Source organism: Hypanus sabinus, chromosome 16 (genome assembly GCF_030144855.1).
Source record: "Hypanus sabinus isolate sHypSab1 chromosome 16, sHypSab1.hap1, whole genome shotgun sequence".
NCBI classification, from domain to species: Eukaryota; Metazoa; Chordata; class Chondrichthyes; order Myliobatiformes; family Dasyatidae; genus Hypanus; species Hypanus sabinus.
Window position 1 is genome coordinate 83632800 of NC_082721.1, and position 26404 is coordinate 83659203.

Genomic DNA, 26404 nt, shown 5'->3' on the forward strand with positions numbered 1-26404 from the left:
ATGTGTCAGTCACTTGCTCTGCTTTGCTGCTGAACAAGTCGTCCAGCATTGCTCCCTCAATGTAGGGTCATCTACATCTTGCTTAAGAAAGCTTTCCTGGACAAATTTGACAAATTTCACCCCTTTGCACAATGTAGTCCCAGTTAGTATAAGGGAAGTTGAAATCACCTACTACTACAACCCTGTTATCAGTGATTATCCTATATATTTGCTCCTCTCATTCCTCATGGGTTATTGGGGAACCTGTAATCACCACCTTCTTATTCTAAGTTCTATCCAAGAATATCCTCCCCAAGTAATACCATGAAGTTCTTCCTTATTAAAAGCACAACACTTCCTCTCTTACCTCAACCTCTATCATGCTTATAGAATCTCTTCCACGCAAGACTGAGGTGCCAATCCTGCTCCTCCCTCAACCACATTTCTATAATATCCTAGTCCTACATACCAAACCACGCCTGTGTTTCTCTCCTTGCCTGTCAGTAAAGATAATAGTGAATATAATATCCCCACTGAGGAAACAAATGAGGATATTTCTTTATTTGTTTTTCTTTTAGCTTTATAGGCTAAGCTTCAAAGTTGCAAAGTATGTATACAGTATACAACCCTGAGATTTGTTTTCACAAAAGGCAGCCATGAAACAAAGAAACACCGTAGAACTCATTTAGAGAAAGTTAACTCAAAGACCAAACACCCATGGAAAAAAGAGCAACTTGGGCAAAGTTATGAACACTTGAACATCTCAACTTTAATTGCCAGTGATATCAATCCGTTGATTTGAGCAAGGGGTTGCAACCTCAATTTCTACAAGGGAGGTAGAGCAGGTAAGCAGTCTACAGAATCAAGCCCATCATTATCGAGCTGTACATTAGGGTAGCTGTGATATTCTGTTCTGAGGAGTTAACATACCACTTTAGGGTCTTCTTATCAACCAGAGAAACATCTGTCTGTGCCCTGGATGCACAAACTTAACCCTACCGTATGAGAAAGCTGTCATCCCACTGATCTGGCTACTGCCTCCCCCCAATAAAGCTATCCCCAACAGTATTCAATCTGGTATACTTGTTTGAGAGTGCCACAAGAGAAGCCTACATTATCTGCCTACCTCCCCAGTAGTGACCCAACTACATGACTGAACCTTTAGTGTGACCATCTCCCCAAAACCAGATCTAGTACACCAGCTTCTACCTCTCCTAAGCATCTTAAAATTTCTTTTCAATGTTCATCCTTCTGCCCAGTACAGACTAAAAGCAACCTGTACAAGATGATAAGTAGTTAATAACGAAAAAGGTTGGTTGTTTCTGACCCCACAAGCATTGAAATAAACATTTCAAATTCTCTGTTAGAGAGGTTATATTTACACAACTAATGCATTATTGCCACTGAGGGAACAGAAGTGGATGTTTCTGGAATGAAAATAAGAAAACCCTCCTTCACAGGCCAAGTATGAAAACCAGAATGTTTCAACTTCAACTATCAGTCACATAAATTAGTTGACTGGAGCAAGGACTGCAATATTGGTTTCCGCAAGGGAGATAGAACAGTAGCAGTCCAGAGCTTCAAGGACACTTGCTTCCAGTGAATGGCCATGTTAATGCATGGCTGTGTATTAGGCTACAAAACTGCACCCAATTGTGATATCCTGCCCTGCCAACATAATAGCTCATTGTTTCTAACTGATGCCTTAGCACAATTCATAAAGAACAGAAATTTAATTCAACTCAGTAAGAGCTATACTCCAATATTTATCCTGTCCCCCAGAGTCAATTGAATTTCCACTGCTTTTAAGAACTGAAGTTAGACGCCAATTCTTTTCAAAAGAAAATGTTAAAATCTGCAAAAATGTTGAACTGACATCATGCCCATTTTGGTACAGCGTACCTATGCATATGGTAGGCACATATTCCTGTGTATGGGCTAATCTTTGTCTGCTGCTTATGAACAGGTATTAACAGGGTTTATATAATTTGCAACTCCAAAGGATTTTGCACACCACATTAACCATTTTAATCTTCTCAATAACTTCGAGCACAATATTTATATTGCAAACTAAAACCTTGTCTACAGAAAAATTAGGTCTCAGGGACAGCGAGCCTGAGGGGCCCTATGGCAAATTCCTGTTTATCCTTTACCTTATTGTCATAGGAAACTACAGCATAGAAACAGGCCCTTTGGCCCATCTAGTCCATGCCAAACCATTTAAACTGCCTAGTCCTATCCACCTGCTCCTAGACCATAGCCCTCCATACCCCTCTCATCCATGTACCTATCAAAACTTCTCTTGAACATTGAAATCAAAATTGTAACCACTACCTGCACACTCTCACTACCCTGAGTGAAGTTTCCCTTCATGCTCCCCTTAAATATTTCACCTTTTACCCTAACCTATGACCTATAGTTGCAGTCTCACCCAACCTCAGAGAAAAAAACCTGCTTGCATTTACCCTAAAAGGACTGGATTAGCCCTCCCCAAATATCTTTTGGATAAAACATAAAATAAACCAGAATAACTGAGCACTGGTAAAAGGTTAACTTCAACAAAATGATTATTGAAGAATATCTATTCAGCTGAAAGTTGATGCTTTTTTATTCAGGTATCATGTGATTCACTGGGTTTCTTCTATCAGGTTTACAAAGTTCATATTCTTTTTATTTACTTGACCACCACATGGCAGAGAATGGGCTCTATTCAACGACTACTGCACATCACAGAGCAGGGGTTCTGAACCTGGGGTCCACAGACCCCTTGCTTAATGGTTGGGGTGCATGATATAAGAATGCTAGGGAAGCCCTGTGAAAGAGGCTTCATGAATCATATGGACAAATCTACAGCACAATTGTATATTATACAGATAAATCTACATGCCCGTGAATGGAAAAAGCTCCCAAAAAGTAGTGGATACAGCACAGTCCATCACAGCAAAAGCCCTCCCCACTATTGAACACATTTGCAAGGAGTGCTGCCCCAAGAAAACGGCACCCATCATCCACAAACTCCAACAGCCAGGCCATGCTCTCTTCTCAATGTCACCATTTGGAAGGAGATGCAAAAGCCTCTGTCCCACTTGGTGGTGCAATAATATCAGTGCCAGACTCTGGAGCAAAGGTTCCCGAGTTCGAATCCAAGTCAGGTTGAGCGTCAAGCTAGCAACTCGGCCTCGTAAAAACAAGAATAGCTTGCTACGGAAACACCATTTTTAAAAAAAGTGCCCCGATAACTCCACTACTGGTTCAGGAAGTCATTACTCTCCAATCATCAGACTCCTGAACCAGCGTGAGTAACCCAACTCAAAATTCAAAGTCCATTTATTATCAAAGTATGTATACTATATACAACTTTGAGATTTGTCTCCTTGCAGGCAGCCACAAAACAAAGAAACCCCATAGAACCCATTAAAAAAAACTGTTAAACACCCAATCTACAGAGAAAAAGCACAAATTGTGCAAATAATAAAAGACAGATAACATTCTCAACCTAAGTTCACAAAACTGAGTTCAAAGCCACAAAGCCAGTCATCGCATTGGTTGTTAATCTTTGTGTGCAGATTTTCATTGATTCTATTGTTTTGTTGTATCTACTGTGAATGCCTACAGGTAAATCAATCTCAGTAGTGACATTTTGGTACTTTGACAATAAGTTTACTTCGAACTTATCTATAGTTTAGGATATTAGGAAAGCACCAGGTCAGTCGAAAGTAATATACTAAACTGCTGAATTATTCAGATTGTGTTGCTTCTCATAACCAACCAGTTCAGCCGATTACCATAATCAAGAAAATAGTAATTTCCAACATCTGAATAGATTGTACCAGTTTGGTCATTCTATTAGTCTAGACAATCATTCAACAAGCTAGAGTTAATATTTCACATCTAGCTGAAAATTATTAAACAGCCATTTCCAGCTTATGAGGGTAATGTATAAATTACTGGAAGGAGATTTTAACCAAGCAAGTTTAACTTGAAAACAAGTTCTATCTATAGTAAATATGAGGCACACAGAGAAAACTACAAAACTGTTGATGATTTCATACTGAGCATCAATTTTACTCAGGATAATAACAATATTTGCATTCATAGGAGAAGCGACAAAAGGTAGAGGATAGACATAAAACAGAAATCAGAGACTGATGCAATTACTGCAAATATCACACTTCACAGCAAATGTATCTATTTAAAGTCTGTACTGAAGCTTCAAAGCAAACATACCATTTATTCCATCAAGCCTTTTCACAACCAAATGCACATGTAAAAAAATTTACCTGGACTTGTGCTGGATTTTGGCTTTGTAAAATAAGCTGCAGGAGGGCAGCACTTAAACCAGGATTCCCCAACAAGGCCATTGAAGGAGCGGCTCCCAGAAGTCCTTCAGGAAAAACGCAGAATTATTAGCATGAACACCAAGAACAGTAGATGCTGGAAATCTGAAGGAAGACAGATAAGCTGGAAACACACACCAGATTAAACAGAAAAAAGATTAGAGTTCATGTTTTGGGTTGAAAGCTACCAGAACTTAGGAGAGAAAACAAAATTTAAGGGAGATGGGGAAAGGATAGATAGGACAAATAAAATTACCAGCAATAGAGTATAATTGGGTGGCTGTTGTAGAAGTCAATCAATCAGTGGGATTAATAGAGGTAGTTTGAGACAGAATACAAGCAAATAAGTGTAAAAAGTTTCAAAATGCAGGGCTGTATGATATGCCCAGCACATCAAGCTGCACTAATGAAGAGGAAAAATGGAGCCAATATCATAGACAGGGGACTTACAGCAGAAGGGCCTGTTCTGATACAGGCATAAAAAGCACGTTACCTGTAGCTGTAGAAATCAATATTGAGACCAGAAGGCTGCAACGTGCCTAGATGAAGATGAGATGTTGTTCCTCAGGTTTAATCCAAGCCTCATTATAACAGTCTAGGAGGCTACAGATAAATAGGTCAGAGTGGGATGGAGAATTAAAAGTGGACGGCTACTGGAAGCTCAAGGACATCCACACAGGTGCTCTGCAAACACTCACTCAATTTGTGCTTGGTTTCTCAAATGAAGAGAAGATTACACCGTGAATTCCAAATGTAAATCATTAGATCAAGTGAATTGCTTTTTCACTTTGAAGGACAAGTGAAAAGAGAGAAGTCAAAATGGTTGACATTGCATCTTCTGAAGTTGGATGGGAAAGCACCACTTATTGGTGCAGACAGAAGAGTGGGATTGTGAAGATAATGATTCATTTGATTTACTGAAAGTGAGGGGAGGGGATGATGCGTCTGTCTGGTGGTGAAATGTTGAAGGTGACAGAAATAGTGAAATTAGTATACATTGAATTGAAGATAAAAAATTTTAAAAGATGTCAAAAGAGCTCTACTTTCTAACTTGGAGATCTTGGTAATTTCAAGTTTTAAAGAACCAATAACAATATTCCACCCCATGGAGAATACAAACAGCTGATAATATGTGAACACTGACAAGTTTTTCTCCAATCCCAGTTATTGAATCATTTTATTGGATCAACATTCTGGAATACCCTACTTAACACAACAGTTTCACTACATGGACTGAAGCTCCTAAAGGAGACCTCTAGGCAACTATTGATGGCCAGCAGCTTCCAGAGTTTGCAGTTTTTAAAATTAAAGAAATGCCAAGTTAAAGCTAAATATGAATAAGAGCATAGCGTGTCACAGCACATTCAATGATAAAATACAAATTTCAGCACTGCACTCAGAATAATAGAAACAATATGCAATTTTAAATTAGCAACAAATTATAATTTGAGTTGTTGAACTACACGTCTCCAGGGGCAAACTAAGCTTAGTTGATGGACAGTCTTCCATCAACATTATATTTCCATTAGACAGCTAAAAGGGGTACAAAGAAGCTTTATGAGAATGTTATCAGGACACAAGCACCTGAGTTATAGGAAGAGGTTGGGCAAGCTGCAACTTTATTCATTGGAGGAGCTGAGATTGAGGGACAACCTTATAAAGGTGCAGAAAATCATGAAGTACACAGTTTGGATGAATGCACAGTATTTATCTCAAGAAAGGAATAAAACCCTAAAGAGTTCTGGATTAAGATGAGGGGGAAAGAGTTGAAAAGTATTGGAGGGGCAATTTCTTCATGCAGTAAATGGCATGTATATGGAATAAGCTGTCACAGGAAGTGATTGAGGCAGGTACAATAACCACATTTAAAAGACACTTGGGACATTTTCATAGATAAGAAAAGTTTCAGGGGATATTGCTCATCCATGTCAGCATGAAAGAGCTGGGCCAGAAGGGCCAGTTTCCACACTGTGATACTTTATGACAGCATGAAGACAGACCACTTTGCAGAACCTCCAAGTATAACAATTCAAAATTCTATCTATGGACATATATCGTATCTGCTATTTCTGCTCCTGTTCATGATTTCTGTTTTGAAAAGCATCAACACAAAGTAGTGAAAGGTTAATTGTATCAGTAAATAAGCTGTAGTCTGGGTACCTCCTGGTACTCCATTATAACCTACACTACTGCATCTTGTCACACCATAAACAATCCAAGGGAAATACAACAGTTAGCAACAAATACATCCACTTAGAGCTCATTCACTCTATTGCTCACCTTGCTGCCCACCGGCTCCTCCATGGATTAATGGGTTTAAGAGAAGCTGCAGTGTTGCTGGATTATTGAGGCTGTTCAGAATCTGCATAGGATTAGGCTCTGGGAGAAGACCTTTTCCACGGTTCATTGCCTAAGTAAAGAATTAAAGCAAACGAAGATGAGATTTAATGACTAATTTAAGCTATTAGAAGTGAATAATTGAACCCATTTTTCCCTAGTAACTGATAAAAATCTATTACCATGCTCATTCACTGTCTATAACTTAGAGATCCAGGATATCCAGTACTTGACATCAGTACACGTGTAAGTTTGATTAGCGACTTACCATAGCTTGAGCTGCTATCAAGGCCGGAAGCATGCTCCGTCCAGGGGGTCCAGGTGCACAAAATGAAACCCGAACATGGTTCCCACCAATGCAAATCCCATCTAATTCCTGTTGTACTTCCTCTGCTATATCTGCAGTTTCATATTCCACAATCGCAAAGCCTCGGAATTGCCCATCAGGTCCTTGAGCCAGCTGCACAAACAGGACACAGAAAACAGGTGATTAAGGAAATGGAGTAACTAAACAAGCAATCAAGATAATAACCTTCAGCTAACATGTGGATGATTCACTGACTACTCTCAAAAATACAAAATACCTGTCAGCAGACTTAAAGCCATTTATTCCACATGCAACATGTGTAATTATTAACTAGGGGGATGTAGTTGGGTAGCACAGTCAAGCTTGATCCCATTATTGCAGAGGAACAAAGGCGATACAAGTTTTTCTTATAATATAAATTTGTGTTCAGTGATGTCATGCAATTATTAACCAGTCAAAAGTTGTCAAACTTAAAAGCCTTGCAAAGTTACAATTATTCTTACTACTGTTTTTCAAGGATTACACAAAATAGGCAGGCCTCAATAGTCATAAGTGCAGAGATTGATCCCCAAATCCCTCAAATACAACTAAAATCCTTTAAATTGCCATCTTTCTGGACAAGTTTTCAGGTATCCAGCATGGCTCAGGGCTTTCCATCCAATTTCCAATGCAGTTGTGCTTTTGTGTGAGGGTCTTAAAATGATAAAAATTACTGTTTTAATCAACAAAGAAATCAACATGATATCAATGTAAACTGTCATAACCCACTATTCACATCCTGGGTTTACCCCAAAGGACTCAGCATGATGTGCTTTTGCTCAGCTGGCCCTAACTAGTCAAGAACCAAGATGCAGTTAAAATTAATAGCAAGTCATTTTGAGAGCATTTAATAATCTCTTGCAAATTAGTGGAAATCTATTCTTCAAGTTCAACCTACTTTGCAACATAGAAGAGCAGACAGTGAATTAAAATTAGTATCGGCAGTTGTGTAATAATCTAAAGCATTTTGCAAAAGATAAATTTAATAATAAGCACTACAAAATTCACATTTCAAATCACTACTTGCAGAAAATGACAGAAATGGTGTATCTGATACACAGCATAAACCACTATTTAATTGCAACATCATGCTAGAAAAGCCTCAACCAATTCACTGCTGCACCACACATAGACTACAGCAACTGATCTACTCATTACTGAAGTAGTTGTAGTAAAAGTTACCGCATTGGTTTAGCTGTTTTTTCATTTATTCTCAAAGGTTTGGATTGCCCAGCACTATTCCTTATTTTCTTCAGGTCAATTGCTCTGGAATGATGGAAGACCTAACACCATCATCTCCTCTGACAAATACAATACTTATTGAATTGCACCATGTAACCCAGCTCGTGCAAAGGCCTTCAACACCAGCCTTTCTACTTCCCAAGATGAAATTTCCAAAGGTGTATAGACTGCAATGGTGTGCTACAAATCAGAGCATCATAATGATTAATTAGCACAATCATCCACGAGGAACAAGGTGGATCTTACTCATTGTAGTTTAGAAAAGTAAGAAATAAACTCAATGAAATGCATTGATAGGGCACAGAGTCTTAGTATTAAACAATATGCTTTAAAGTCTGGGATGAAGAGAAATTTTTGTCACTCAGGACCTTTCCATTTAATCCTTCAAGCTGCTGCAGGTACTCAAGTCATGAATATATTTAAGGGAGATCAGCATCATGTGGGGGCACCTAGGGAACCAAGCAGAAAGCTCTGAGGACAAGCTACGGTCACAGTGAATGGACTTATTCACCAAAGATTTACCTACTCACGTCATATCACCAGAATAGAAATAGTAGCAAAGCAAGAACTATCCAACTACAACATCCATATAATCAAAAAAGGCTGAAAAGTTGCAAATAAATAATTGAAGTAAAACTGTTAGCAAGCCTTTGTGTACAAGTTGCTTGTAATTAATAATGGAGGGACAAAAAAAAAACAAGACAGGATAACAAATGCTTTCAAGATCTACAGTCTAGCACATCCCATCTGGTATCAAAAGCTGGACAAGCCAGTCCACAGGCACACCGACTTAGATAACATATTATTAACCCTGGTGGTTCTGTACATCTCCAGACTAAATGAAAGGAATATCTATTTTTAAGTGTGTATCTGCATCCTCAGGTCACCATGAGGTAAAACAGAATGAAGATTAGAGTAGGGAATTCTGAAAGAAGGGAAAGAGAGAGAAACCAACAGAAAACTTATGCTACATTGAATTTTCAAACTACAAGTTAATTACCAAGTTTCTCAGATACTTTTCAGACACAGGGAACGTGGAGTTGTGAGGACTAATCTCAAGAACAATGAAGTAAAGCAAAGTTCTGCAACAACATTAAACCTTCAAACCACATAAACAAGAATGTACCATGAAAATAAAAGATGGCAACTCTTGTACATAGGTTTAAAATGCCCTTTGCCTTCAAAGATGCCTGCCTTGCATAACCATTAATCATACCTGACAATAGGTTGGCTGATAGACATCACTGAAGATTTCAGTGATTTCTTGCAGGTCTTTATAATCATGTGGTAGCTTGTCCACACACAGGCACTTAGAATGCATGAGATCAAGAGTCAGTTGATTTACATCTGTCCAGTGGACGTAGAGGGTCCGTGTACCCAGCTGTTTTCCAAGGAGCTCCGATTTAGCACGAGCAGCAGAGTCCTTCTTCATGTATTCCACAAAACCATACCCTTTAGAGTGCCCAGATACCTCACTGTACACAAGAAAGCAACGTTCCAGATTCCCAAAAGGCCGCACCAGATCTTCAAATTGCTGCTGACTGAAGGAGCGTGGGAGATTTGCAATGCAGAGCAAAGCATCTGTGGGCTGCAACCGAACTGAAATCTCTCGGTCTCGTAATATTGACTGGTGAAGTTTCTCTATGGCAGAGTTTGCTTGGTCCCTGTTTAATAGTGTGACAAAAGCTAGAAATAAACAAGGAAACAAATAGTTAATACATCTGACTATCTGACTTCCCCACCCCCCCCCCACCTCCATTTCATCTATGTGAAAGTAGGACTTTGTAATTGTTTCTCCCTTAATGGGGTCAAGAGAGAGTAGGAATAATTCACACCTTTAGTTTAGCATTTCACACAGTACAGTGGAAGGGTGTGATGAAAGCCAAATTTTGTTCATCTGTAGAAAGGGTAGTTTAAGTGAAATTTTGTTGAGGCTCACAAAAGAAAAAAAATAAATCCGATGAGTGGAAATCAAAAGAATATATTTGAAAAACCTAAAACTAAATTTTCAAATAATACATTTTCAGATATATCAATAAAATAGAAATTAAAATCTGCTATTATCTGATTACAAATGGGAGGTTATTATAATGTGCCAGATGGGGATGAGTTTTCAAGCTTATTTTATAACTTTTCTCCAGTTTTACTGAATATTAAAGACCAGGATTTCACATGTGGGTAAGATCAGCGGTCCCTGAAACAATGCACCTAATTTACTATTTAAAGTCAAATTTTAGTTAACTGCTTTCTTTGGAATCTGGGCATTTAGAGAGATATTCAAGAGCACTTACCTGTGCCTTTGTACTTGTCCACGAAGCAGTATTTTAAATCATACTCACTGAGCAGATCATAGACTTCCTGTAAAACAAGTTAGAGGAATTATAAATGAGAGACTGCAATTTCTGGGCTGAAGATTTTTGGTACATTTCTTGATAATTCAGTAGATTCACATTAAAAGTTAATCAAAAATTTTACTGCACTTCAAAAAAGAAATAGGGCTCTTTTAACTCAGTAAATGCCAATCTATTCCACTGGCCTGATGCCAATTTATCATATGGAGAGCACCATCACTTCCAATCACCTTAAATATTCCAGTTGGAATCCTTAATAAATCATCTAATAGCCTGGGCCATAAAAGTCATTCATGATGAAACACTGTGCTTGTATATTGCTAGGTAAAAATATAACTTCTCCCCCTGTAATTTAGTGATAACACTTCAAATAAAGAGAGGTGTTTCAGTGTTTTGGTTCTAAACATTTGAATTTTGAAAACCTGCCCAGACACATGCTGTTTTGTATGAATAATTGATATCACTCTTAAAAGTCTTCACAATTCTCTCTTTTTATATAATTCACCTGAATATTTGCATTAGTATATCAGGCTGATTAATCACTAAGTTAAAAGATACAGCTCATACAGCAAATCTTTCCAAGTATGCATGACCAACTTATCTTTGCAAATTCAACATTCATTACTCATTAATATATTTAATGCAACAGTGCATAAGCCAGAGTATCTGTTGCCTGTGACTTTCTATTTTTTAATTCAGCTGACAAGTTACTGAAATACATGGATCACAGTTCCATGGTGAGTTGACAGAACACCAGTCAAGCTTTCCCTCCAGTACATTCTTACAAGAAATACAACAGAATGTCTACTATAGCATGCACAATAAAGTGGATGCCAGATGTATCTCGAATCAAGGTTATTTGCTTCAACCCAAGGATAACTTGCAGATTGAGGCAGTGGTGGGGAGGCTAAGTGCAGTGTCAGCATTCATTTCAAGAGGACTGGAGTATAGCAGCAGGGATGTGGTGCTGAAGCTTTGTAGACTCCCTTGTCTGGGAGGGTACAAGCCGGCATTGGGGGGGGCGGAGGGGGGGAGGGTCTAGGAGAGGTTCACAGGACTAGTCTCCAGAATGGTGGTGGTGGAGGTTGACATGTGAGGAGCATTTGATGGCTCTGTCCCTGAACTTGCTGAAATTTGAGGGATGGGGGGGGGGGGGGGGGGAAATCTCATTGAAGTCTATTGGGTTTTGAAAAACCTGGACAGAGTGGACTTCAGGAGGATGTTTCCAGTGGCGGAAGAGTCTTGGACCAGAGCGTGCAGCCTCAGAGCGGAGAACTGGCCGTTTGGAGCAGAGATGGGGAGAAATTTCTTTAGCCAGAGGGTGGTGACTCTGTGGAATTCGTTGCTGCAGGAGACTGTGGAGGCCAAGTCATTGGGTGTACTTAGAACAGAGATGGCATTGAGAAGGAAGGCGAATTGGCCATGACGGGATGGCAGAATGAATTCGTTGGGCTGAGGGACCTAGTTCTGCTCCGAGATTTTATACGACCATGAGAAAACGGAGAGTGATGAGGGACTTGGATAAGGTGGACATGGCATTATCCAAGCATGGATCAAAGATCATGGCTCTTCCTTTGTGTTGGTGAAATCCAGAACTGGAGGGCAGAGATACAGGAGGGAAGAAATTTGAAAGAGACCTGTGAGGTAATTTCTTTACACAAATGGCAGTGAGTAGCTGAAACAAGCTGCCAGAGGAAGTGGTTGAGGCAGGTTTAATTGCAGCATTAAGAGGCATTTAGATAGGTATAAGGGGAGGGACATGGAGGGTTATGAGTCAAATGTGGGCAACTGGGACTAGCAGAGAGAATAGTGAGGTCAGCATGGAGCAGTTGGGCTGTTTCTGTGCTCTATGACTCTGGCAAATAGCAAATCAAAATATGTATAAGGAATGAGGTGGGAAGCCTACTGAAGGGCACCAGAACCTAAATGGAATTCCAACCAAAGAGATTAATTCACAAGAAAAAAATTTGAAAGTCAAATTAGACAGGCGTGCTGAATTGACTTTTATCTTCAAGGTTTCATTACAGAAGTTGGACGCTGGTTGGTGGGCGGTGTTGTAATGTACCTGAATGCATCCTAGAGCCAATTAATTATTACACCTCAGAGCTAGATTGCTCCATCTCTAATACCTTTAGCTGAGCTTGCAAACAAGGAAGGTAAATGGATCACCAAATTCAAATTCTTCTGATTGGTTTGAAAGGAGTACCACTCGCATTCATAGACTTCATCTAAATCAATGCCAAACCCTTTCTGCTCTTTTTTTTGTGTACAAGGGAATGATATGGACCTATAGCAAGAGTCTTTTTTTTTAAAGCCACAACTTGTAACATAATAGAAAAATATATTTTTCAGGAATACTTGACACTAAAATCATTCTCACCCGAAAAGCAAGTTTTTTTGGACTATTTTGTGGTGATTGGGAGCAGTAGAGACATTCTCGTATAATTACTGTAACATCCTGCTTCAATGTTTTATTTCATTTTGAAAAAATTCTTGTCATTGACAGCTACACATCTTCCCAATTATTGTTCTGTTTATTTTTCCCCTACTTCCTGATTTTGTCTTATACTGGGTCACAGTTCTCTGTACGGTGGTAGTCAAAGCTATCAGTCTTTGGTTTGTAGATATCAAGTTTAGACCACAAGGGATAGGAGCAGAATTAGGTCATTCACCCCTCAAGTCTGCGCAGTCATTTTATCATGGCTGGTCCACTTTTCCCCTCAACCCCATTCTCCTGCCTTCTCTCCGTAATCAAGAATCTATAAACCTTTGCCTTAAATACAACCATTGACTCCGACTCCACAGCCACCTGTGGCAAACAAAATCCACAGATTCACTAACCTCTGGCTAAAGAAATTCCTCATTTGCATTTTAAATAGACATCCTGTGGCGACCCATTTCCTAGTGTATCCGAACCGACTCACAATTAGATAGCCTACGGGGGTTTGCGAGCACAGAGCTTTGGAGCCTCTGCGCCATGGGGGGCCGGTTGACAGAGGCTTAAAAGTGAGGCTGAAGTTTTCGAATAAAGTTTTTTCCTTCGACTGCAGTTACCGACTCCGTGTCGTAATTTTAGCGCTGCGTGTAGCACACCGCTACAATCCCTCTATTGAAGCCATGCCCTCTGATCCTAGACTCCCCCACAATAAGAAACATCATCTCCACATCCACTCTAACTAGGCCATTCAACATCCCCAACTTATTCTTTTAAATTCCAGCAAGTATAGGCCCAGAGCAATCAAATGCTCCTCATGCGATAATCCTTTCATTCCTGGAATCATTCTCATGAACTTTCTCTGAATCCTCTCCAATGTCTGCACATCCTTTCTTTGATAAGGGGCCAAAAATTGCTCACAATACTCCAAGACCACACCATTACATCCTTGCTTTTATATTCCAGTCCTAGCTTAGGCTATGCTCAGGGCACTTATAAGATTTCTGAAAGGGGATGGTAAGGGACATATTACAAACATGGTCCAACTTGCCCTCCTCAATCAAGTATCAAATGCAGAGACAGGCACTGGTTTCAAGTCTGTGACCATGACTGCCATCCAATGTGTCACTTAACTCGGAAATATTTTTAAAAACGCACATGCCAGAAATCCAAAAAAATACATTCGCAAGTTAGGAAGTGTAAAGAGCAGCATTTCAGTTCAAAAACCCTTCTCTTCCCACAGATGCACCTGACCTACTAAGTGTTTCTAGTACTGCTGCATTTATTTTTGATGCTTCTTACTCTCCCAAAAATTCAGTCTCCTCCCCCCACTCTCCATCCAGTAAAAGCGAGTACATATATTTTATTCATGTTTTTTTCTCCATCTCCCTGTTGTTATAAAAAAAGGGAAAGGAAATCAACAGTAGACACCCAACACCTGCCAGCTCTCCCATCCTTTCACTATGGCCACCGCCCTCTTTCTTTCCAGTTCTGAAGAAGGGTCTTGACCCAAAATGTCAGCCACATATTTCTCTCCACAGATGCTGCTCGAGTTCCTCCAGCTGTTTGTGTGTGTTGCTCTTGACCTCCAGCAGCAGCAGTTTCTCAAGTCAACAGTCGATTTTATTTGATAAACATAACAAAGAAACTTTCTTTCTCTAAACCTTTACCAGAAAAATATTTACTCAAACGGATGTTAACATATTTGATACAGTGCAGTATGTTGGACACAATTTGTACTTATACGATGTGTTTCACATTGAAGCAAACCAAAGCACTTGAAATGGGAAGCAACAACAATGAGGAAGTAGGAGAGAAATTTGCAATGATGACCAGAGGCAATACTAACAATAATTGCAAAGTTTTAACATTTCATGAAGGTAGAGGTACAGAAACAATCACAAACAAGAGAAAATCTGCAAATGCTGGAAATCCAAGCAACATGCACAAAATGCTGGAGGAACTTAGCAGGCCAGGCAGCATCTATGGAAAAAAAAGTACAGTCGACATTTTAGGCCGAGACACTTCGGCAGTACCCAAGGAGAAGGGTTTCAGCCCGAAATGTTGACTGTTCTTTTTTCCCCACATAGCTGCTGTCTGGCCTACTGAGTTTCTCCAGCATCTTGTGTGTGTAATTGAAACGATGTTTGGAGAACTGCATGGATAATGAAATGACTGTTAATTGCATTGATTAAAATACAGAATGTCAGGGCAGAGACTGATAAGTTGAAAAGAATATTCACATTATATAGATGCTTTGTGATGATCATTTCCATTAGAATTAAATTACCTCCCATGAAATTCGAAGGCATTACCAAAGTCAAGTGTTCCATTAGCAAGCAAGTCAGCTACTCCATAATCAACAAAGTAAAAGGAGTGTGATGGAATTTGCGAACTTGGGATGAATGTAGCCCCAACAACCCTCCGAAAGCATGACAGCATCTAGAACCAAGCAACCAGCGTGAATGCCATCAAATGCACCGTATGAAAAGGTCAGCAGCACCTAAGTGCGATTTCCTCACAAACACACAACTGCTATTGCCAGTAAGAAAAAAGGCAGTGCCACACAAGACTACCTCCATCTGCAGATTCCTCTCAAAGATGTACATCACCTGTCTTAGGAATATACTGCCTTTCCTCCATTGTTGCCAAGTTCAAATCCTAGAACTTTCAAGTTCACAGCACTCCAAGAGTAGTATAACTACACATATTCCAGTGGTTCATGGTGGGGTCTCACCACCACCTTATCAGGAGCAACAAAAGATAGCTTCACCAGCAATAGCTACAGCCTGTAAATTAGCAAATGCAGAGACAGGTGAGACAGTCGAAAAGGAAAAGTTTGGGCAGAAAGAGGACATGAAGTTGCACTAGCACAAAAGATGAAAGAGAACCCCAAGCATTTCTAGAGTTATATTAAGAGCAAAAGGATAGCAAGAGACAACATTATGGAGCCAGAAGAGATGGGGAGATCTATAGGACTCAGGCAGAGAGTACTGAGGTCATTGACCATATACAGATTACTGAAGAGTAAGTGCTGTCTCAAGGCAAGTCAGGGAGACAAAATCCCCAGCACTTGACAAGATGTCCCCTCAGACCTCATGGGAGGCTAGTTAAGAAATTGTAGGAGGACCGGAGCAAATGTTGTTTGGTTGTTCAAAAAAGGCTCTAAAAATGTCAGGAAATTACACGACACCAAGCCAGACATTAGTCATGGGTAAATTATTAGAAGGTATTCTAAGGGACAAGCCAAGGATTTGGGTAGAGAGTCAGCATGGCGTTGTGCATGATAGGTCATGTCTAACCAATCTTATACAGTTTTAAAGACTTTACCAGGAAAGCTGAAGGAAAGGCAGTGTTCATTGTCCACATGGACTTTAGCAAGGCCTTTCACAAAGTCCCACATGGGATGATGGCTCAGAAACGAAGTACAGTTGGCCCTCTTTATCCGTGAGGGATTGGTTCCGGGACCCCTCGCGGATACCAAAAAATGCAGATGCTGAAGTCCTTTAGTCAACCCGTCTCAATGCGGTGAACCTTAGGACCCAGCGAAACCCCAGACCATATTTAACCTGTCTCAGTCTGCTGGACATTAGGACCCGACGGCGCAGCTCTGAATCCGCAGTGTTTCTGTTCACGAAAATAATCACGACCGAAAAGAGGTGAAACGCCATCGGTCACTGGAAAAGCATTAGGCTACAGTCGGTCAATGATCAGAACAATTATAAAGGATAAAGTGAGAAAGGCCCTGCCCCGATGAAAGCTACAGTTATTAATAAGCAACGCAGTGGTTTAATTACTGGGTTTTGGGGTTTTGAGTTTTTGATGCTCCACATCAACCCGGCATGGTGGAGAGCGCACTCGGGAGCCGTCTGTCACTGGATCGAACTCAGGAACTTCTGTTCCTTATCCTGGCGCTGAAACAAACGTTCTTAAGCATTTTATATGCATAGAAAGGTAAAATATATACCATATACTAAGAAAAATGTTTGACTAAATGATGCTAAATAATACCGGATGTACCTATTCCGATTTATTTTGTAAGAGAACTTCTAATTTTTTTTTATACTGATCCACGATAACCCATGCACATCCTCCTGTATACTTTAAATCATCTCTAGATTACTTATAATACCTAATACAATGTAAATGCTATGTAAAATAGTTGTTATGGTACATTGTTTAGGGAATAAATGACAAGAAAAAAGAAGTCTGTACATGCTCGAACAACAAGTGCTGGAAGAGCACTTCCGGGTTTTCGCTATTTCTGGTTGGTTGAATTCATGCATGCGGATAAGGAGGGCCGACTGTAGCAATTTGGATTCAGCATTGGCTAAATAGGAGAAGCCAGAAAGTAGTACTAGATGGTTGTCTCTTGACTGGAGGCCTGTAACTAGTGGTGTGCTGCAGGAATGAGAGCTGGGTCTGTTGTTTTTACAGACAGACATATTTTATTGATCCCGAGGGAAATTGGGTTTCATTACAGCCACACCAAGAATAGTGAAGAAATATAGCAATATAAAACCATAAATAATTAAATAATAATAACACACAAAATGCTGGTAGAACACAGCAGGCTAGGCAGCATCTATAGGGAGCAGCGCTGTCGACGTTTTGGGCCGAGACCCTTTGTCAGGACTAACCGAAAGGAAAGATAGTAAGAGATTTGAAAGTAGTGGGGGGAGGGGGAAATGCAAAATGATAGGATAAGACCGGAGGGGGTGGGGTGAAGCTAAGAGCTGGAAAGGTGATTGGCGAAAGTGATACAGGGCTGGAGAAGGGAAAGGATCATGGGATGGGAGGCCTCAGGAGAAAGGAAGGGGTGGGGGAAGCACCAGAGGGAGATGGAGAACAGGCAAACAACTAAATATGTCAGGAATGGGGTAAGAAGGGGAGGAGGGGCATTAACGGAAGTTAGAGAAGTCAATGTTCATGCCATCAGGTTGGAGTCTACCCAGCCGGTATATAAGGTGTTGTTCCTCCAACCTGAGTTTGGATTCATTTTGACAATAGAGGAGGCCATGGATAGACATATCAGAATGGGAAGTGGAATTAAAATGTGTGGCTACTGGGAGATTCTACTTTTTCTGGCGGACCGAGCGTAGGTGTCCCGTGAAACGGTTTCCCAGTCTGCGTCGGGTCTCACCAATATATAAAAGGCCACACCGGGAGCACCGGACGCAGTATACCACACCGGCCGACTCACAGGTGAAGTGTCGCCTCACCTGGAAGGACTGTCTGGGGCCCTGAATGGTGGTGAGGGAGGAAGTGTAAGGGCAGGTGTAGCACTTGTTCCGTTTACAAGGATAAGTGCCAGGAGGGAGATCGGTGGGAAGGGATGGGGGGGACGAGTGGACAAGGGAGTCACGTAGGGAGCGATCCCTGCAAAAAGCAGAAGGGGGTGGGGAGGGAAAAACGTGTTTGGTAGTGGGATCCCGTTGGGAGGTGGCAGAAGTTACGGAGAATTATATGTTGGACCTTGAGGCTGGTGGGGTGGTAGGTTAGGACAAGGGGAACCCTATCCCGAGTGGGGTGGCAGGTGGATGGGGTGAGGGCAGATGTGCGGGAAATGGGAGAGATGCGTTTGAGAGCAGAGTTGATGGTGGACGAAGGGAAGCCCCTTTGTTTAAAAAAGGAAAACATCTCCTTCGTCCTGGAAAGAAAAGCCTCATCCTGAGAGCAGATGCGACGGAGACGGAGGAATTGTGAGAAGGGGATAGCATTTTTGCAAGAGACAGGGTGGGAAGAGGAATAGTCCAGGTAGCTGAGAGAGTCTGTAGGCTTATAGTAGATATCAGTAGATAGGCCGTCTCCAGAGATGGAGACAGAAAGATCAAGAAAGGGGAGGGAGGTGTCGGAAATGGACCAGGTAAATTTGAGGGCAGGGTGAAAGTTGGAGGCAAAGTTAAAGAAGTCGACGAGCTCAGCACGCGTGCAAGAGGCAGCACCAATGCAGTCGTCAATGTAGCAAAGGAAAAGAGGGGGATGGATATCAGTATAGACTTGGAACATGGACTGTTCCACAAAGCCAACAAAAAGGCAGGCATAACTGGGACCCATACGGGTGCTCATGGCTACACCCTTGGTTTGGAGGAAGTGGGAGGAGCCAAAGAAGAAATTATTGAGAGTAAGAACTAATTCCGCTAGATGGAGGAGAGTGGTGGTTGAGGGGATTTGGTTAGGTCTGGAATCCAAAAAAAACCGAAGAGCTTTGAGACCATCTCGGTGGGGGATGGAGGTATATAGGGACTGGACTTCCATGGTGAAAATAAGACGGGGGGGCCAGGGAACTTAAAATCATTGAAAAAATTCAAAGCATGAGAAGTGTCACGAAAATAGGTGGGAAGAGATCGAACAAGGGGGGATAAGACAGAGTCAAGGTATGCAGAATTTAGTTCAGTGGGGCAGGAGCAAGCTGAGATAATAGGTCTACCTGGACAGGCAAGTTTGTGGATCTTGGGTAGAAGGTAGAAACGGGAAGTGCGGGCTGTGGGAACTATGTGGCAGTGAATGGGAGATCCCCAGAGCTAATAAGGTTGGTGATGGTATTGGAGACAAAGGCCTGGTGCTCCTTAGTGGGATCATGATCAAGGGGTAAATAAGAGGAGGTATCAGAGAGTTGTCGCTGTGCCTCGGCCAGGTAGAGGTCAGTACGCCAGACAACAACAGCTCCCCCCTTATCAGCAGGTTTTATAATGAGGTTGGGATTGGTGCGGAGGGAGCGAAGAGCAGAGCGTTCGGAAGGAATGAGGCCGGAATTGGAACAGGGTGTGGTGAAGTCAAGACGGTTGATGTCCCGTCGGCAATTGGCAATAAAGAGATCCAGAGCAGGTCGAAGACCAGAGCGGGGTGTCCATGAAGAGGAGAAGGGTTGAAGACGGGAGAAGGGGTCATCGGTGGGTGTAGGAGAGTCCTTGTCAAAGCTCGGAGACGGAGCTGGCGGAAGAAGAGTTCAGCGACATGGCGTACGTGGAACTCGCTGAGGTGTGGAAGAAGGGGGACAAAGGTGAGGCCCTTAACGAGGACAGAACGCTCTGCCTCAGAGAGTTGAAGGTCGGAGGGAATGGTAAAGACCCGGCACGGATGAGAGATGGAATCAGAGGGGGGAGGGAGGCTGGTAGTGTCAGTGGAGAGGGAAGGGTTGGGGTGAGAGGAAGATGGAGCCTCTGAGGGCCCAGGTGCTGACGATGGGATCTGAGGAAGAGGGGATGGCAGAGTGGTGGTGGGGGAAGGGGAGACGGGAGACACAATCGCAGCATGTGAAGACCCGGCCTGGAGTTCAAGGCTGGAGTCGCAGTCGGTGGTTGTGCAATCACTTTGAAGCTGTCCATGGTCGTTGGAACCAGCGTTGATGGGAGTCCGGAGTTTCAAAATGTAATTATTATAATTAAATAATAATAAGTTAATCACGCCAAGTGGAAATAAGTTCAGGACCAGCCTATTTATTGGCTCAGGGTGTCTGACACTCCGAGGGAGGAGTTGTAAAGTTTGATGGGCACAAATAGGAATGACTTCCTATGACGCTCAGTGTTGCATCTCAGTGGAATGAGTCTCTGGCTGAAGGTACTCCTGTGCCTAACCAGTACATTATGGAGTGGATGGGAGTCATTGTCCAAGATGGCATGCAACTTGGACAGCATCCTCTTTCCACACACCACCAGAGAGTCCAGTTCCACCCCCACATCACTGGCCTTACGAATGAGGCCATCTATATTAATAATTTAGATGTTAGTGCGGTAACTGGATCAAATTTTTTGATGACACCAAAACTGGACTGCAAGAAAGGTTATCAAAGCTTATAGTATGATCTGGACCAGCTGGGAAAATGGGATGAAATTCTGACAGATGAAAAAATTGTGAGTGTTGCACTGGAGGACAAACCTGGGTACAATAGAGGGATGAGTGCAAGTTTTCAGAATCTGGTTAATTGGTGATGAAAGATGCAGGTAGATGGGACTAAGCAAAATATCAGATTGACATGGACTAGATGGGCTGAAGGGCCTATTTTGTGCTCTAGTATTCTATGACTATGTAGCACTGTCATGAAGAAAATGAATTAAAATGAGATGACAGTATGTAACACAAGGAACAAGAGTCAAGCCGTGAGCAATGCTAGCACTTGGTACCTAGCGTGATGGAACCTAGCAATTCTCAAGGCTGGAAGGGCCATCTTTGGGGAAGATCACTTCTGTCCATGCAACTAACTGAGACCTTTCCCGAATCCTTCAAAATGTTTATCAATCAAAACTTTAAATAAATAAATTGCCAGGTTATTTATCTTGAGGCTATGCTTTCTATTCAATGTGAAACCCATTCAGGAGTGTTTTAAACTGCATAATAATTAATAAAATGGATTCTGATTAATCTATTGTTAATAGGCCATCAGATAATCAGGACAGCCACTTATTTGGGACAAATCTTAAAGGACAAAAACTAATTGAGAAAATAGCTGGGACTTCTTTCGTTTATTTGGGACACCATGCCACTTAATTGGGATAGGGGACTGTTGCTGAACGGTTCCTCACTAGTGTCAGACATGTGCACTTGTGTGGCCATTATTACGACACCACATCGTGTTTCTAGCAAATACTTCTAAATAGCACTAGTTGTGTGCATTTATGTTCAAAAAGCAATAATTTTTGTCACTGATAATTGGCGAGAAATAAGCAAGATAGACAATTCAGAAATGTTTTAATCACCACGGTTTCAAACATTCAGGCTTGGTGGTGCCAGAAATAGCAGGAAATGAAACTGAAGCAATTTCACTACTTCAACAAGTTAGGAACTACAAAGAATTTGAAAGTGTCAATCATCTTGAACATTACAATGAAAATGAATACGAGGATGCAGTCAAAAGCATTGTACGAAGGCCGTTCATTATCTACACTAGGTGTCTGTACTGATTTTGTTCATTTACAGAACATGGTCCATCAATAACTATTAGGAGCTAATACATGATTTTATAACACTGAATCAGAATCAGGTTTATTATCACCGGTATGTGTCATAAAATTTGTTAACTTAGCAGCATCAGTTCAATGCAGTACATACTATAGAAGCAAAAATAAATAAATTACAATAATTGTATATTGAATAGATTTTAAAATTGTGCAAAAGCAGAAATAGTATTTAATAGAAAGTGTTTTAGTATTGTCAGTGTTCTAATTTGTTCTGTATTTCATTTAAATACAACATTTGTTACTCAGTTAAAAGGTAGAATGTCTACTTTTTTAACTGTTTCCGTGAAACTTCAGCTATTGGGGGAAGCCACTTAATTAGGCCAGAATGTACAGGTCCCAATGTGTCCCATTAACCGGAATTCATTATATTCATTGTTTAAGTCTCAAAATTTAAAACAGCAACTTTTGGAAACAAACTAAAATCCATTCTGAGGAATGGATATGGGTCAATCATTTACGAACTAGTCCTTTAATACAAGCAACTTGAAGCTCAAATTGTTTGCCTGTAAGGGGTGGCGACCAAAATGGTGGAAAGACAAGATTTCATATCCCAACTCATATAGCACAATAACATTGAACTATTTACAATTATTAAATCTGAATATTTAGTTGTTTTCTTCCTGAACATTTATGGCCAGCCTTGAAAGCAAACAAAAAATAACCAAATAGCTGCTGCAACTTAAATCTTGCTCAGGTAAAAGTTTAACTCATGTTCTTATTATTTATTGCTATTTATTTATATTTGCATTTGCACAGTTTGTTGTCTTCTGCACTCTACTTGATCTTTCATTGACCCTGTTATAGTTACTATCCTATAGATTTGCTGTGTATGCCTACAGGACAATGAACCTAAGGGTTGTAGGTGCTGTCATATGTACTTTGAACTATGATGATGCTTTAGAATACTCAGCTTCCCCAAAGTTGAAAAATGATGCGCTATAAATAAAGAAAATTACAGTTGTCCAGAAACCATCCATAAACTTCAGATTTATGAAAAACATGATTTTCTGAAATAAAAATGAAAGGGGCAACAAAAAAATGAGCAGAACTTGACGAACAAAAGTTGGGAGTTTTGAATTCCGTGGGGCAGGGGAAATAATTTAATACAGCAAGAATTCATAAAATAATCCTTTTTCAATAGAAAGTGTAAATAATTATCTAGAACTTATCAGTTTATACAATTAGGAGGGGGACAGTCGATACTTCTGCTGTTGCTTGCTCACAGTAGGGGGTTGCTTGGGGTTCTGATACTTCTGTCATATTTTATGGGGTTTCTTGTTTCATGTGAACAGTAATTTCAGGCTGTATAGTGCATACATTCTGATATTAAACTAACCCATTTGTTCAGAGGAGCACAACTGTCCATGTTATAAATGTATGCCAGATTAATGTTACTTTACTGAATCTCATCCTTCACTTATTATCCAAACTGGCAGATTTATTCTCCCTATACTCTTGTCTTTGCCCCTCTGATTTGGGACCATTTGTTCAGCAGCACATTGTTTAAGATCCCAACATTGAATGAGGCAGAATCACATCAGAGTAACAAATGTCCAAAACTGGGCAACAAAAGCAAAAACAAGTTCTTTATTTTAAATACAATGACTGGTTGGTGAAGTCAGGGAGAATGCAGCTTTGCCTTCAGAATCAAAGGTAAACCCAACCCAATGAATAGCTTCAAATTTTAGAACAAGTACACAAAACTATAGGTTTGTTTTGCTCAGTAACAGCAAGATCTAATCTAATTACCAAGTGTATTAGGATAATGGGAGGAAAATTCAAGTTCAATAGTTATTCAACCAGACACAAAACCAGCTGAACAAAACAGTGTTCCTCCGGGGCCAAAGTGCAAAACATACACAGCATATAGATGACTATCCCTGTAACAGTTCAACCAAATGCTTGACATAATTCAGTTACATGTATCTGGAAGTGGGGCTTGATGGTGCATGAGGAAAAACTCAAAAAATCCAAGAGCCCAACTAGCTACCGCCTATCAAAGTACCCTTATATGTTGAGGAGTTTGACTGAAACAGCACAGCCTCCCAAGTAAGTGCCACTCCATGCCCAAACTAAAGATCAAGAAATCTAGCATCTCCACTCTGGACTCCGAAACACCACTAAGAAGTTTAAACACGGATGGCGGTGTGGAAAGGCCAAGTGACCTGGTCACAGGTCCTGTCTATGTGGAGTTTGCATACATTCCTCATGATTGCCATCCTTAAAGTGGTTAAGTATCAAATGAATCAAAAGGAGTTGATAAGCATCAAAAAAAGAGAAGCTGCTGCAGGACTTCAGGGACCATAAGTTGGTGAAATTCATTTATTTCGAGATTCTGCATGGAACAGATCTGTCTGAGCCAATGAGCCACAGCACCTGGAGGAAATTCATGTGCTCTCAGAGAGTAACATGTGCTCTCAGAGAGTAAGTACAAACTCCTTACAGAGAATGCCAGAAACAAACTCGGAACTCTAGAGGCCTGAACTGTAGTAGCAGCACACTAGCCAGTATGTTAAGTGGTGCAGATTTTAATGAGTTTAATAGGATTGCTCTACCGAGACCCAGCATGAACACAATTAAGTCCTTCCACGTTGAAACTGGTGAACATTCAGTGAGTTTAATGAATGTTAAAGTCCAAAACTGATTTCAAGAATTCATTTAATTACTGAACATTTATAACCAGAACATGTGCATATGTCTGTCCCAAGGAAATTTCTATCTTATAGTATTTGAACCTCAGCCCATAAGTCACAGTTCTTAATGTCCACATCCATGCTTTTTGAAAAGTATTCTGGCTCCAATGCCCTTTCGCGTAAATTAACTATTAAGACTATTACCACCTTGTAGGCTAAAAGTTCTATCTTCACTTTTCATCTGGCCTGGTTCCAGGGCCCCAGAGTTTTCAGTTAAGGGAAAAGGACTCTTCCTACCTACTCTATCAAGCCCCCTCGAGTTTAATGCACCTTAATAAATCTCCCTTCAAGGACCCCTGTTCCAAAGAACTCTCCCGAACTTTATATAGTCAGCTGTTGATGTCGTGCCACATGCATCTTTCTAAATCAAAAGGTGTGTTGACACTCCCCCGAGATTTCGAACAACGGACATACTTAAATGTCTGGATTCCTTCTATTAATATCAGACAACTAAATCTGATTTGGTTTCCCTTACTGCACAAACTTAACAGTACATCTCCCAGCCAGTATTTACTTTCAAGTAAATTGCATAACGAGTCAGTTTGCGGAAACTTGCCGCGGCACCATTTCCTCCACAGAATCACACTTCAAGGAGCACAGCGATCGATCGAAACTAAGGAGGTATTTTAACGACCATATAAATTAAGCTAGTCTTTAATAAAGTGTGCAAAGTTAATAAAATATCCCCCCCCCCGTTAGCAGGACAAAGAGTTGGGCTTCTGCTGACGCAGGCAACGTGAGCCCCGGCTCGGGCTTTGATTGACAGCTGACATCCGGGCTACAGACCGCGCGCCACCGCCGCGCGGCCGATCGGCGTTCGAGGCCTTGCTCCAGGGCGATAGCGCCACGGGATTGCCCACGAAAGCGGCCTCTTACCTGGGTGATGATGTCCAACGGCAGGTTCCTGATAATGATCTTACGCCGGTTCCGGAACTCGCGGCGGGTCCGCTCCAGCCTCTGCTGCTTCTCCTCGGCCTCCAGCTCGACCAGCGTCTCCTCAGGAGTCCGCCGACGCGTCGTGGCCTCCCCGCCTTCCGAGCCGCCCACTTTCTCTCCGTCGACCTCCGGGTCCGCACTGGGCCACTGCTCATCCTCTGGGAAACCGCCTTCCTCCTCTTCTCCTCGGTTACTTCCTTCATTTTCATCCTTTTCCCTCAACTCGCTCGCCGGCGAAGTAACGGACACGGTCGCCGCCATCTTGAATTAGCAACAGGATCACCACTTGTCATTGGCTGGACTAATTAAACCAACACGTGAGCGGACGCGGATATCCACTGCAAAGTAAGGCGGGCTTTGATTAGTTTACGGTCTAACACACTTCCGCAATTGACAAATCTCGCGAAGTTTGACGGGGTAAGGGTAGTGTTAGTCAAGATTAATTACAATTTAAAGGGGAAAAAGGCGTTGAAGATATTCTGAAGAGTTTTAAACTGACATGATTATTACAGGGGAATTGCTAATTTTAGCATACAAAGATGCCAGGCAATTTGTTTAATAATTTAGGGATAAATATTGATGCCTGGATATCAATGTTCAGCTTATATTTATTATCAATTTATTATATATAAATTTATTTTTATATATATATATAAATACAACCTTACAGGATATCTGGAAAAGGCATAATGTTCTTCAAAACAAGGGGCATTGGTACTTTCATCGGAAGGGAACCCAGCAGGATAACCCAGTAGTGAAATATGTTCCTCATATCACACTGGCTGTATTCAA

At 41.1% G+C, this 26404-nt stretch overlaps 1 protein-coding gene across 3 annotated transcripts in view; it reads right to left on the reverse strand.

Annotated features, from left to right (window-relative positions):
* Window positions 1-25951, reverse strand: part of raver1 (ribonucleoprotein, PTB-binding 1) — a 49148-nt gene extending 23197 nt beyond the window's left edge. For all 3 annotated transcript variants that reach the window (XM_059992313.1, XM_059992314.1, XM_059992312.1), the window contains exons 1-6: window positions 25553-25951; window positions 10533-10599; window positions 9458-9927; window positions 6922-7113; window positions 6597-6726; window positions 4260-4363 (exon numbers count right to left, since the gene is read on the reverse strand). In XM_059992313.1, coding sequence (XP_059848296.1) covers window positions 4260-4363; window positions 6597-6726; window positions 6922-7113; window positions 9458-9927; window positions 10533-10599; window positions 25553-25873 — 1284 coding nt within the window. In that variant the 5' untranslated portion in view covers window positions 25874-25951. The remainder of the gene's footprint in view (window positions 1-4259; window positions 4364-6596; window positions 6727-6921; window positions 7114-9457; window positions 9928-10532; window positions 10600-25552) is intronic.
* Between the last annotated feature and the right edge of the window lie 453 nt (window positions 25952-26404).